Source organism: Candida margitis (assembly GCF_024628925.1).
Source record: "Candida margitis strain CBS 14175 chromosome Unknown scaffold19, whole genome shotgun sequence".
Lineage (NCBI taxonomy): Eukaryota > Fungi > Ascomycota > Pichiomycetes > Serinales > Debaryomycetaceae > Lodderomyces > Lodderomyces margitis.
This window is the reverse complement of record NW_026261923.1, coordinates 1-14,090: the sequence shown is the minus strand read 5'-3', so window position 1 is coordinate 14,090 and position 14,090 is coordinate 1. Positions and strand designations below refer to the sequence as shown.

The 14,090-nt window shown below is 37.1% G+C and overlaps 6 protein-coding genes across 6 annotated transcripts; 1 reads left to right on the top strand and 5 right to left on the bottom strand. All coding sequences in view use genetic code 12, as the record gives it.

The window, feature by feature from the left end:
* Window positions 1-165: 165 nt before the first annotated feature.
* Window positions 166-1,131, bottom strand: GLO1 (lactoylglutathione lyase; the record flags this gene model as incomplete). Its single annotated transcript, XM_051817820.1, has 1 exon — window positions 166-1,131. One exon carries the CDS (start codon window positions 1,129-1,131, stop codon window positions 166-168), a length of 966 nt encoding a protein of 321 aa, XP_051668887.1.
* Window positions 1,132-1,677: 546 nt separating this feature from the next.
* On the bottom strand, window positions 1,678-2,631 carry CANMA_005439 (3-methyl-2-oxobutanoate hydroxymethyltransferase; the record flags this gene model as incomplete). Its single annotated transcript, XM_051817819.1, has 1 exon — window positions 1,678-2,631. One exon carries the CDS (start codon window positions 2,629-2,631, stop codon window positions 1,678-1,680), a length of 954 nt encoding a protein of 317 aa, XP_051668886.1.
* A 336-nt stretch (window positions 2,632-2,967) lies between these two features.
* ENA2 (Na(+)-exporting P-type ATPase) lies at window positions 2,968-6,249 on the bottom strand (the record flags this gene model as incomplete). The annotated part of the gene is made up of 1 exon (XM_051817818.1): window positions 2,968-6,249. One exon carries the CDS (start codon window positions 6,247-6,249, stop codon window positions 2,968-2,970), a length of 3,282 nt encoding a protein of 1,093 aa, XP_051668885.1.
* A 3,528-nt stretch (window positions 6,250-9,777) lies between these two features.
* On the top strand, window positions 9,778-12,198 carry CANMA_005437 (uncharacterized protein; the record flags this gene model as incomplete). Its single annotated transcript, XM_051817817.1, has 1 exon — window positions 9,778-12,198. One exon carries the CDS (start codon window positions 9,778-9,780, stop codon window positions 12,196-12,198), a length of 2,421 nt encoding a protein of 806 aa, XP_051668884.1.
* Window positions 12,199-12,316: 118 nt separating this feature from the next.
* Window positions 12,317-12,706, bottom strand: CANMA_005436 (uncharacterized protein; the record flags this gene model as incomplete). Its single annotated transcript, XM_051817816.1, has 1 exon — window positions 12,317-12,706. The coding sequence occupies one exon, from the start codon at window positions 12,704-12,706 to the stop codon at window positions 12,317-12,319; it is 390 nt and encodes a 129-aa protein (XP_051668883.1).
* A 256-nt stretch (window positions 12,707-12,962) lies between these two features.
* CANMA_005435 (acid sphingomyelinase family protein) lies at window positions 12,963-14,090 on the bottom strand (the record flags this gene model as incomplete). Its single annotated transcript, XM_051817815.1, has 1 exon — window positions 12,963-14,090. A coding segment is annotated over one exon (1,128 nt), but the record flags the coding sequence as incomplete, so codon positions are not given.

Below are 14,090 nucleotides of genomic sequence, written 5' to 3'. Positions count from 1 at the left end.
TTTAAATGCTGCTTTATTTAACAACGCCTGACACTACAATTAGTCAGAAATCAGCTGGTAGCGTGGATTTTGCAATTAGATCTAGCCCTTTCTATTGATCATTGAACTTTAATACTTTCATAAATATACTATAATCCCCTATACACAACATAATATCCGCCTCTTTTAAAGCTTACCCATTCTTTCTTCAAAAAGACCATGAGACAAAATCTCAATTGAATAAGTATCTGGGTCTCTAATAAAAGCAATTCCCTTAACCGCTTTGCCCTGATTAAACTTCACTGACCAATCTAATTTATCTCCATAAGCTTGTTCCAACTCTTGGCAGAACTTGGCCGGATCATTACAAGAAATACAAATGTGACCATATCCTTGGACTTCACCATTATCAGTACTGTTTCCATTATGATATCCTTTAAAGTCAGGATCAGATTCAGTGCCCCAATTATGGGTCAATTCTAATACCGACTCCCTTTGCAGTTGTTCCTCCCAAGGCATTTCACCTTCTTTGAAATTGGCATCATGGTTATACCCAAGGAAATACAAACTAAACTTGGCTTGAGGGAAATCCTTTTTGGAAAAGAGTTTGAATCCCAATGACCGGTAGAATTTTAATGAAATTTGAGGGTCTTTAACTCTAATCATAGTATGATTGAGCTTATAAGAAGAAACACTAGTCTTGCCTTCTTGTTTGTCAATCCCATTTTCGATAACTTCAACCCAATAATCCTCAGGATCAGATAAAAGAAAGGCAATGTTATGTTGACGTCCATCCGACAACTTCTTTTTAAAACGAACACCATTTTGTAAAAATTGTTCTTGTGCCGCTTCAATATTATCAACGGAAATACACACATGTCCAAACCCCTTATCCTTGTCACCATTACCATTATTGATATGTTCAGTGCCTCCATGGTTATAACATAATTCCAAAACACCTTCACGAGCAGCCCAATTCAAATGTTTATTCTTTTCAGTTTCGTAGTTTAACATGTACAAGGTAAAGGTATCAAATGGAATAGTGGCAATTAATTTCATACCTAATTTCTGTTGCCACCAATCAACCGATTTGGGATCCTTGATTCTTAAGCAAGTGTGGTTCATAAGAAAACTATTGTTAATGCTAGTCATTTTGTTTGCAGTTGTTGTAGTGGAGTAGTAACTGACAATTGATACTTGTGACGGAAAAGAAGATGAAAATTGACCAATTAATTGCTGATGATGATTTTGAAAATTGTTGTATTGCTGACGGAGTAAACGCGCACTTCTTTGCACCGGATAAACGAAATTATTACTTCTCCACCCAATGCTCTTAAACAACATATCTCTTAACTCTATCGAGGGTTAACAATCTTGTAATGAAATGCTCCTCGAGTTTATTATTCTGTTTATGGAAAATGAGAGTTGATGTTGCTTCATATGTGAGACTTTGTTGGAACAAGAAATGCGTTAAAATTGCTTTCTAAACTCCGCGCATTGTGCGTGGCGGGCGGTGTATAAAACGAGACGAAAGAGAGAGAGAGTGGTGGCCGCTGTACATGACAACATTAACTCTCATGGCAAATCGGATCTCCACCCAAAATTCAACATTGAACTGAGATACACCAATTGCATTGCAACCACAAAAACATAATCACTATACATTGACTGTCCTATTTACACAAATTACAACTTTTTTCACTCGTTCTTGTTTAGATTTTGCGCTTCCTGTTTGAATTGTTCAAAAACATCCTTTTTCACCTTGTATCCATGTTCATCAGCCAAAGGAAACTGCTTAGATTCCACATCCAGCTTGTATTGCTTCAAAGCATCAACTCCAGTTTGATAAAACCGAGCATATGGTTTAACAAATTTGGCAATATGGCTTTCTTCAGGATTCTTCAATTCCAACATATCCGAAATCACAAGCACTTGACCAGAACAGTATGGACCGGCACCAATTCCAATTGTGGGCACCGTTAAGTGCTCAGTTATGTACTGAGCTATCTTATTGGGGATGCATTCCAATACTATGGCAAACACCCCAGCCTGTTGTAAATTCAAACATTCTTGATAAATGTCCAAAGCTCCCTTTGCGTCTTTCCCTTGTAGTTTGAATCCACCTATTGCATTATGTTTCTGAGGAGTTAATCCAACGTGTCCCATTACTGGGATTCCCACTGAAACCAATTTCTTAATAGTAGGGATAATTTCTTGATTACCACCTTCTAATTTAACTCCTTGGACTTTACCTTGTTGCACCAACCTAATTGCCGATTTTGTTGCTTGTTTCACTGACGCTTCAAATGATCCAAAGGGTAAATCAGCAATTATTAACGATTTATCGTTACCTCGCAGAACTGATTTGACATGGTACATCATTTCATCCAAGGTCAATTCATTAGTATCCTGGTATCCCAACGTAGTATTCGCTAGTGAGTCTCCTACCAAGCATATATCTATATCTCCAGCATCGACTAATTTGGCAGTTATGAAATCATGGGCCGTAACCACGGAAATGGGTTTCTGTGAGTGATGAAATTGATGGATATCAGAAACAGTTTTCCTCGTGATTTGATTATATGATGATCTGAGGGCTTGTGAATGGGAAAACAAACGTATAGTTTGTTTATGAATTGGTCTACGAAACATCAACAATGGTTCGTTCTTGGTGTGGGAGGTTCTGGTCAAGTCTAATTGCAAAAGAGAAGGGTTCAACAGTTCATAAATTTTTTTTTCTGACTCACCTCGGATGAGAGAAACAGTGGGGCAATATCTATACGATCAAACGTCGTATACAACTTTCAAAGATTTACTTAGGAGATTACAATCAAAGCATCCAATTATATCTCAATGTTAAATGTATTATAAATAAAAATACGAATGACAGTATTACAAAAATCTATTATATCGAAAAACTAATGTACAAAACGAAAGGTCTTCACCAAAAACAACGATCGATGATTAATATGTGTCCCTCAAATTCTTTTAAACCAAAAACTTTTGGTTGTCCATAGTACCTGATCTGGAAAATGAGGCATATCTTTGGAACGGATCGTTTCTTTCCAACTCATATTCAGGGTTATTGGCTTTCTTATTGGTCATTCTTCTAAAGAATACTCGTTTACCCCATTTCCAAGCTTCAGCACCAAGGAGAAACAACACTGAGCATGCAAAAGCAACCCCCCATTCCCATCCAATCGGCTTGTGGAGAAACACCTTTGTGTTGATAACTGGAATGTAAACGACGGGGAAAACAGTGACAAACCCACCAATAACTGACCAAAAGAGGAATTGGTTGCCCCACAAGTCAATAGCAGTTTGTTTCCACCATGGATTATCGGTTTCTTGTCTCATGTAAAATAAGGAATTAGTGGGGTGGATGCATTCCCAAGCAAGAATTAAAGCGCACCAGGTCATGTTGGCAAATGATGCTGATCTTCCGCGGAAAACCAATCCACACACATCGGTATCAGCATCCATTGAATTACAATCGACTCCTAAATCTCCATTGCCGTGACCAAAAACAATAACGACAAAGCAAAGCAAACACGAACATGCCATCCAGAACCCGTATCCCAACATATCAATAATCACTTCCCAAGTGAAAATGGTATTGTTTGGTGGTTTTTCCAAAATGTCATCACTGGCTTTTTCTTGACCCAATCCCATGGCGGGGAAACATGAAGTAACAACCAAGATCCACAACACTTCAACGGGAGACAAGGGGAAAACGGAAAATCCTGATTCGTCCATAAATACTAAACCAACCATCAAGTAAATTGCTTGAGCCACATTTTCTGCCAATAATTGCAAAACGAATTTCTGAATATTGGCCGACATTCTTCTACCTTCTTCAATAGCATTCAAGATGGAAGCGAAGTTATCATCAGTTAACACAATGTCAGAGGCATCCTTTGCAACATCAGAACCATTCATGCCCATAGCAATACCAACATCGGCCTTTTTCAAAGAGGGAGAATCATTAACACCGTCACCAGTCATGGCAGCAAACTTTTCACGACGATGCAATGCGTCAATCATACGGACCTTGGTTTGAGGAGCACAACGGGCAATAACTAATGGCAACACGGGTAAGTTGTCAATATCGTCATCGGATAAAGCATCAAATTCATTAGCAGTCATAACCATCACTTTAACAACGTCTTCTGAGTAGTGGTACAAGTTATGAGGCAAGATTCCCACTTCTTGGGCAATGGCCTTGGCTGTACCTGGATGGTCACCGGTAAGCATGTGAACGTTGATACCCGCCTTGTGACATAACTTGACAGAACCAGCAGTTTCTTCTCTTGGGGGATCATAAATACCAATAAGACCTTGGAAAGTTAAATTAGATTCGACATTTTCACGGTCATCGAAACCGTCATCGATGGTTCTAGTGGCAAATGCCAATACTCTTAAACCTTGGGACGATAATGCTGCCATATTTTCTTCGATTGAGTGTTTGTCCGAGTCAGTCAATTCTTGCAACTCTTGTGAATCATCAGTGCCCTCGCCATACCAGGTGGTACACAATTGAACAACTCTTTCAACGGCACCTTTAGTGTAAACTCTAGTTTCACCCGATTTTTTATCCTTGTAAATTGCCGACATTCTTTTAATTGACGAATCAAAGGGAAATTCAGCAATATGTTCATACCCATCAACCAATGACTCCCTAGCGTAATCTAACCTTGTGGTGAACACCTGAATGGCAATTTCAGTAGCATCTCCATGGGCCTTCCAAACAATTTCGCCCAGTTCTTCATCTTTGCTTTGATTGACAGTGGCAATATTTGCCAAAGTAGCGGTCATTAACCAGTTATGCATGCTTTGTGGCATGGGATCAGGATGATGTTTATTAAAATCAACTTCTTCGTCGGTTTCTTTGATGAAATATGGCGAGTATGGAGCGTATTTCACATCACCCACCGTTGGATTATATGGCTCATTTGAATTTTGCACTTCCAAGGTACCAACATTTGGCAACCAAACTTTTTTAGCAATCATCTTACCTTGAGTTAAAGTACCTGTCTTGTCGGAACAAATATCATTGATACCTCCTAAAGCTTCCAATGAGTCCAATTTACGGACAATGACATTTTTCGAAACCATAACTTGAGCACCAACAGCCATGGTAATGGTCAAGACAACAATAAGGGCAGATGGGATCATGGACAATGCCACACAAATGGCGTAAATGGCAACTTCACGATTAACAATCATCTTTTGCGAACCCAATACAACAATGGCAAACACAACCGCCACCCAAAACAAGAAAATAGCCAACCATGAAAGTTTTCTTTGCAATGGTGTTCCAACAGTTATACCAAGAACGTTTCCCACGATATCGTAAACAGTTCCAGCACAAGCACGGCCATATTCTCTCTTTTTCGGTTTACCATTTGATTTGTCAACTTTTCTAATTAACCCAGTGTTACCTCTAAGTGATTGAGCAATTTGACCAATTTCAGTGCTTAAACCAGTTCCATAAGCAATACCGGAACCTCTACCTTTGGAAACAACCGAAGACGAGTAAACCAAATTTAATCTATCACCAACGGGGATAGGCACTGAGTAGTCATCATAAATAGCTGTGTGATCCTTTTGCACTGGCAACGACTCACCTGTCAATAGCGCCTCGTCAGTTTCCAAATTCATAGCATCAAACAATCTCAAATCAGCAGGCACAGTATCACCAACTTTGACATGGACAACATCTCCTGGAACAACTTCTTCAGCTGGAATAGTGATATCATCTCCATTTCTCGTGACTCTTGCTGTTGGTGATGACAAGTTACGCAACGAGCCCATGGTTTTCTCTGCTTTAACTTCTTGGACAAACCCAACGAGGATATTGATACCAACAACAAATCCAATAACACCACCGGAAATCCAATCTCTAATAGCAAGGGCAATAATCATACTGATAAACAAGACTAATATCATGGCATTGAAAACTTGGTGGGCCAAAATTTTGGTGTAGGATATGGAATCCTCTTCACCAAGATTGTTGGCACCATAGGTGGTGATTCTCGATGAGGCTTCGTTTGGTGACAATCCATCTGCTACATCAGTATTGAATTCCTTAACCACCTCTTCAATTGGTAGTCTATAGTACTGTTGTGATACATGGCCCTGTGTAGATAGTTGGTCATTTTTGGTATTATTAGTTGTAGGTGTATTGGTCATTGATTTTTCGGATAATGAAGAATCGGTATTTCTTCGTTGTGAATCACTTATTGATGATTTTTCTTTAGAATTTGACATTGGAGTAGTATTGAGTAGTAGGAGTGGTAAGTTGTGTTATATGGAGCAGGTTTTTATCTAAAAGCAGTACCACAAGAATGCAGCTTATTGAGAAAGGGAAAATGCGATTGAAAATGTAAATTGAATACCAGTAAAACTAACCTTCTCTTTTACAGCTAGTTTTGTATTAATCAAAAAAATAAAGACCTCCAAAGATTAGACCAACAAAAAATAGGAGGATGGGGATAGGTACGTATGTTTTTCTATCTGTTGATGAAAATTAATTGGATAATTTTTGAATAAAAAAGAATCAGCTAATATTATAAAAGCAAAATAACAACAGATGAAAAGTAATAATAATAATAATATAATTATTGTACTCTATGAGATGTAAAATGTTAAATGTTAAATTCAAAATGTTAAATGTAAATGTATGCTATGTTGAAAAAAGTCAAAGTTATATGTTTCTGACTTGTGGTTTTGCTGATATAGATCTTCTACGAAAGAAAAAGTAAAAAAAAAAGAGGAAAATAATTGGAATAATTCTTTCATTCATCAAAGGAGGGGGAATATGTCAAGGTATTTATATTCTCCTCATGATGTTTGATTGAAAGATGGAGAGTTCTTGAGGAGGTTTTTGGTGAAAAGTTTTAGAGTTGCAGAATATTACACAAACAAATATATACAGGATCTATTGTTTTTTTCTTTTGTTCCTCTTTTTTTTGTTCTTTTTGTTTTTTTTATTTTCTTATCTTATTTTTGATGATACCAAAAAAGTGAGCAATATGGGACATTGAGGCTGAGAACCCAATGAAGCCAGAAGCCTAGACCAACTTAACATGTCAGATGATACTGAATGACAGAGCCAAGAGGACAAGAGGACAAGGAAGTAGGGTTTTGTAATTATGTCATATTGTATCGTAAGAAGAAAAGACAAGTAGCACAGTTTTTAGGGTCATGTGTTTTCAGATAAAAAGACTAGTCAATCAGTTGCTCTGGATTAATGCTAATTAGTTCATCTGTAATCTACTACTAATAAGTATACGTAAATGATGCCATGAAATTATCTATCTACACACACTGCCAAGGTCAGAAGTGAAAAAAAATTGGCATTTTGCTTTTTCTTGTCATTATGCATCCATACACACATACTATTTTGATATACAAAGAATAATATTGTTTTTCTTAGCAGCCAAGAAAAGGAATCGAGCAATAGTACACTACCTTCACTTTACCGCCCAACAAAGAAGAGATACCAACCAACATCAATCTATCTACTGTCCAATGCCCTATATTCTTCTCAATCTTAAGGGAAGGCAAGGGCGAAGAAATCTCTTCGCCCTCTTTCTCATCTCCACAGTTATGTTATCACCTATATTACTTCTTTTTTATTTTCTTTTGTCATTGGCGTCTATACCTGACAGTGATCTAATATTTTACTTGCGTCTCTCTATTTCTTGTAGGGTCTCTAGATATTCACTTTTTGAACTTGTTACTTTTATCTCTCCATTTGCAAAAATCAATTTTTGTACCAAACTATATCCTTACACCCCACGTTTCCACTTTAGAGAAAGGCAACAAATTTTTTTTTTCATTTGTTTAAACGAAGCTGAGATACACATCTTCTGGAGCTCAATCCATTACGTAATATCAATCGTATGTTTTTGTTCTTTACTAGTTAATCCTCTATTGCAAAATGTAACCTCTTTGCAATAAAAAAGCAATGGTACGATTTCCTCTACAAGATCACCACACGTGGCAAGGAGGGGTCGGCATTTTTAAGCAGAGGTACAAGCCACTTTTATGGTTTGGTCTAATTTACTATCTTTTTTTTCCTGTTGTATTAGGTTGCAATTTAGAAGATTAAGGCGTTTGATGTATCTGCAACTCATAAAAGAATTGCAACACAATAACACTCACACAAAAAGGAAAGGCGGGGAGGTCATGCGCAATAAAACAAATTAGAACTAAAAAAGAAAGAAGCAGACCATACACATACACACACTGTTCTAAAAGAATCAGATTTACACTTTTACTTTAAATCACTCTTTGCGCTTGTTCAAATCGTATATGCATAGCGGTTGCGGATAAATATTATTTTCTAGTAGATTTTCTTTATTTTGTGATACTTTAAGATACACCGGAGTTATTAGAAAAACGATAGTTGCGACGTTAATTCCGGTGCATTAAAACATTCTCATACGTTAATACCGACAAAATAAGGTCACAGAGAGGAAGAATAGCAGGAGCCATTTCTACATGGAAGTGAGCCATGACATCTTTCAAATCATCCATTTTAGCAAACAATTTATTTGAATATTTGGAACTAGAGCTTTCCCTTCCTCAGTCATATATTCAACCTTTTTGTTTAATTTCTACCTTTGTTCTTGTTGACAGTCCATTCTACTGAGGACACAACGATGGAGTAGTAGTTCTCTTATACAACACATTAAGCGACATTTCGCTAAATACGAATAGAGTCGAATCACCACAATCAACCAAATTCAAGCTACCAACTGAGATTTTTTGACAAAGCTTAAATTCTTCTTTGACTCTGGTCAACGGCTAGCTCCTACCTGTGGCGCGTACAGGTCTAAACTTCTCATTACTGACTACAGATTAATCTTTTGTAGAACGCATTCCTATATATAACAATGTTAGTTTTTCTTGTCGTAAATTTCATTTAATTATATGCAGTACAGATACAATAAGAAAAGCTTATCCATTTGTTCTGGGTAAAAAACCCCAAGCATTTGCAAGTTTTTCTTGTCAAACTCCACCTTCAAAAAGTGATCTAGATCCACTTGTCTTATATTTTTTAAAATTTCAGGTTACTGCTGCGCCCCTTCACACAACTTTAGGTCGAACTGCACTTGGGTCCAATTGCATCTGTTATAGAAAGTTTTTCCGAAATACGAGATGTTCAGGAACAGCTATTCTCCTTGATGTCACACTCATCACGTTATAGTTAAGCTTAGTCTCTCTCTATTGGATTATAGGGGCTTTTATCACATGTAAAGCTGAGTGGTTAGATCAAGGTGTTGTAAGGAATATTTAACCTCTTAGATTTAAAAGGCTAGTTTTCAAAACATAAACTTTGCAACAAATTGGAAGTAAACTGTAAGGTTCCAAAAATTTAGTACACACACGAGATAATTAACTCCGTGTGGAAACTTACTATAGTCTAGAAGGCAGTTAATCTAAGTAATCTATTGTAGATTAATTTATTATAGTGCCTTTGCCGATATTGTTGTCATCCAATACGGTAGCGCCTTCTATTGTCACGACACAGCTCCTCATAATGTCATTCAGACCACGAATTGGAAGTGGTTTGTAGATTATGAGTCCGAATGGAAACTTAATTTTGTAGATAGCAAGATGTGTAGGTTGTGACTACTTACAGTTAGCAAGCTCATTCAACAAGTGACTTGTAAAGTTGAAATGGCTCTGGCTCAACAGAACTTGCACCTTGAAAGAAAAGTGAAAAAAAAAACTGTTCTCTTGGTTTGTTCTGCTTGGCAGTAATACGAAGCACCATCAACCACAACCATGTTCTCCCAGTCGGATGAAAAGATCATAGAGTATATCGAAGCAGGGAAGTATACTATTGCACAATCTTCATTGCTTGATAAAATCAAAAAGTTCCCCAACAAAACTATATATCGAGCGTTGTTGAATAAGGTCTTGTACAAGACAGGCTCCACAGCCAAAGCCATTGAAAACAATTTGGCATTATTGAAAAGCACTCCCAATGAAATCACCACCGTAATTGAACTTTACGAATTTTTCAAATCGGCGGGGATGGAGAAGGAGGCCAATTTATGTTTTGAAAGTCCAATTCAGAAATATCCATTGTTATCGCAGGAGCTAGGCACTATATGGTTTGAAAATTCGGTTCAAGATTTGGATATTAAACAGTTTAACAAGATTTTTTCCTTCTTGAACAAGAGTAAGAAGGAGAGAAAGTACACTTTTTGGTATAGTTTTAGTTTTTACTTGTTGTTCAACCAAGGTGAAAAAGAGGAAGAATCTAAATTGAAGTTGTACAAGTCATTTGGCAAGAAATTGATAGAAGGGTTGGTTGAGAACGAACCTTTTGTTAATTGTCAGGAGGTGTACGTATACACTAGATTTTTACTTTTGGACGAGGACTACACCACAATTGAGTCGATTTTGAGCAGCATAAAGTTCCCGTTGGATTTGGAATTGCAATTGCTTTATATGGAGGCAATGGAAAAGTCAGGAAAGTGGACTCAACTTCACAATTACACAGGGAAATTGTTACTAGAAGATAAATTTGATGATTACGATACCTGGAAGTTGTGGATTAGGTCAGGTTATGAAACAGGTGCTGCCCTCGTGGATCTTCAATCCAAGTTGGGCAACAGTAGAAATGAGTTGTTGATAAGAATTGAATTGGATATTTTATACAAGACCGATCCAAGCCAATTGCAAAGTGACATTGAGGTGTATTTTGCCAAGTTTAAGAACAAAATGTGCTGTTTTAGTGATCTTTTTAAATACAAGGACTTTTTATCATCTGAGTTTTACACGATGGTCAGGAATTCCACAGATGAGATGTTGCTGCACCCCTCGGAGGGCGACAAGGACCTCATTACATTAGTCAATAACCAAAAATTTGTACCTCATGTTAAGAATGGACAGATTTATCAACATTACAGAGGCAACAAAAGCTCCACCAATAGATCCGAGTTTGACAATGATCCCCTAAGTGATGCTCTTTTAATTTCGATAATTGAAAACTTGTCGAAAGATGCACTGCCTCAGCAGATAATACAAAGCATAACAGTGATCAATCATTTGTTAATCAACGACAAGTACAATTACAAATTAAAGGTCTGGCTGATCAAGCTTTACTCACAGTTAAACACCAATGATTCGATATTACCCTTGTATGAATCTTTGAAGATAAAGATGATTCAACATGAAACTGTAGGTTACTATCTTACTAACGTTGTCCCAGCAACTAGAACGAGCCTCGAGCAATACATTGATATTTTCCGATTCTACCTTACAGCAAGACACGAAGTTAAAGATACGGTATTGGGCGGGTTTGAACTGCAAATTTACAGCAAATTAACTAGTTTTATTCAGTTTGGTCAACGGTTACAAAATTCAGTTTCATTAAACTTTATCTTGCAACGAATTATTCAAACTTCATTGATCACTTCTGATAAAGGTTACATAAATTATTTTGCCCATTACTTGCACGAAAATGAAAAATCAATCTTGGCATCCACTTGGCAAGACAATCGAGATTTCGAATCGGAATGGAATGGAATTATTGTAAATGAGAATGTGGAAACGGCAAAATCCAACAATTTATTGTCAACACCAATAGATGACCAATCGATCAAGCTCAAGTTGATAATCTATATGATAATTCTTAATAATTCTACCGATTCAACAACCTCATTGTTGAAGCAATTCAACAAAATCATCAGTTCGTCAACCCAGGTCACGTCCAATCCATTCACCAACGTATTATTTAAAATGTATTACAACTTGTTAAAGATCCAAACCAACATCAAGTGTGATGAATCGCAATCATTATCCAATTTCATACACAAGAATTTGAAAATTGATAAACTCAAATCACAAATTATTCCCCATGCTTCAATATTATCCTATCAATTGAATGAAAACTTGATCAATTTGATTGAGTTTATCAAGATTGTTGCATTTATATCTACACAATCAAGAGGTAAAACCCAGGATTCAGTCAAGACAACCAAATCCATTTTACAAACAACAACTAATTTAGTAGGTGAATTGAAGAAGTTGGATCTTGTGCAACAACAATATAAAGCCATTGATGAACAGAACATGTCTTTTGATTTGAATAATGAACTTGGATTGGAATTGGATAGGGATGTTTTGGAGAAATCAGTTGATGATATTAAAGAGTCGATTGCGGCTTCGACGAGATCGATATTGAACAATATATAGAAACAGACAATGTATATAACAATTCAGAAGTACAGACTATTGCATTTCCCCCCTGAAGAACTCTAGTTACCCCATGTATTTGTCACGCATCACCCTACAATTTGACTCTCTTGAGTGGCTACAAGTCCATCTGCAATCCCAAACTAGCGCTCATGGATGCAATTCGATTAACTCCCAAACTTAGCAAATACTTTCGATGGTTCAAGTCGCGTTCATTGGCATTGAGTTTGAACTCATCACGCATGAATTTGACTAGGTCATCACGTTCATGATGCTTGTAGATTTGTCGAAGCACGGCTCGATATACTTGTTTGACTCGTTGTTGAAATAAGAATTCTTCAAGTGATGGGACGTTGCGAACATTAGATCGTTGTTTTGATGATGATGATGATCTTGTTGACGCTGAAGCTGCTGCTGATGCATGTGCAGTAGATGAAGTAGATAGTAATCTGATACTTGGTGATGTCGATTGTAGTTTGAGCACTTTGTTTATTTGTAGGCAAATCATGGTGGTGTGGTTGTGTAAAGATTCAATGGTTTGGTTGATGCGCATTTTTCTGCGGTTTTGTTGGCGATGCGGATATCTTTTCGTTTTGCGCTCCGTTTCTACATACTACGAGACAGCTCATAACAAAACCTAGATTCAAAAGTCAGCTATAGAAAGAAAACTGTGTATATAACCAAAAAGGCTAGGGAATATTATCACCATTTGAGATGGCTTAGTCATCATCACTTGACAGCTTCAAGCATTTAATATGGTTGTCCTAGTAGAAATTGATAAAACAGTTGTTGTTGTAACATTTGTCTGATAATGTGCCATTCACATTACAGTTTGGTGTCAATGGACTAAACCTGTACTTGAGATCCATAAACTTCTGAGCAAAAGCAAGATCACTAGTATTCCACAATGGTTTAGCCACATAGTTGTGCCAGAAGGTACCATTCAAAGGCGCATCTTCTGGCCAAGTGTGGTCTGAATCATAAAAATCTCTAGCACTATATTCAATTTCCCACTCTGGCTCTTCACCTCCATTGGTGAAGGTCAAATTCAATTGAGTATAGTAGTTGTATGCATTGATGATGTTGAAACTTTCATGCTCAACTTCGTACCACTTCCACGAAGGGTTATAACTAGTAAATGGAGTTACTGATTGCGCAACCCATGCCATATTGATAACATCTTCAGCAACAGCATCCGCAGCAGTAACATTGCTAGAGTACAATATGGAGAACTCATCCGTGTGGGTATGACCGTAAAACAAATTGGCAACGGTGTAAGGGGAAAATCGTTCAATGATTTTACCAAAGATTCTCGATTGAAGCGGCAATGCATCATTATTGTTTGGTGGAACGTGTGCCATTATCCAAACTCTTTGGCCCTTTTGTTCCGAGTCCACCAATTCATCGACAAGGAATTTCCAATTTCCAAACAAATCCGGGTTAGTAGATTGATCAAGATAATTCCACAAATTGGATACATAGTAGGCATTGGAATTCAAAGCTATGACTTTCAATCCTCTATTGGTAACATATGAGAACCCAGTATAATGGTGTCTCAAATCACTAGCATCCTTCTCATCAAACCACTCTTTATTGATCCATAAATTGACGATATCATCAATATTATATTCGTATGAGTTATTTCTTCCATACTGTGAAGGGGAAAACTGTGCATATGGGAATGCATCATGATTACCCAACGAAGGCAACACCGTGATATTGTTTAAGAAATGTTTCATCAAGTTGAACGACGTCACTTCTGATTCTTTTGTGACATTTGGAGTGGCGTGGACAGTATCATGGTCAACCAAATCTCCAGTAAAAATGAGAAATTCGAAATTCTTTTCCTCATGCAACTTGGCCACTTCAATTAACGAGTTGTTCATCAATAA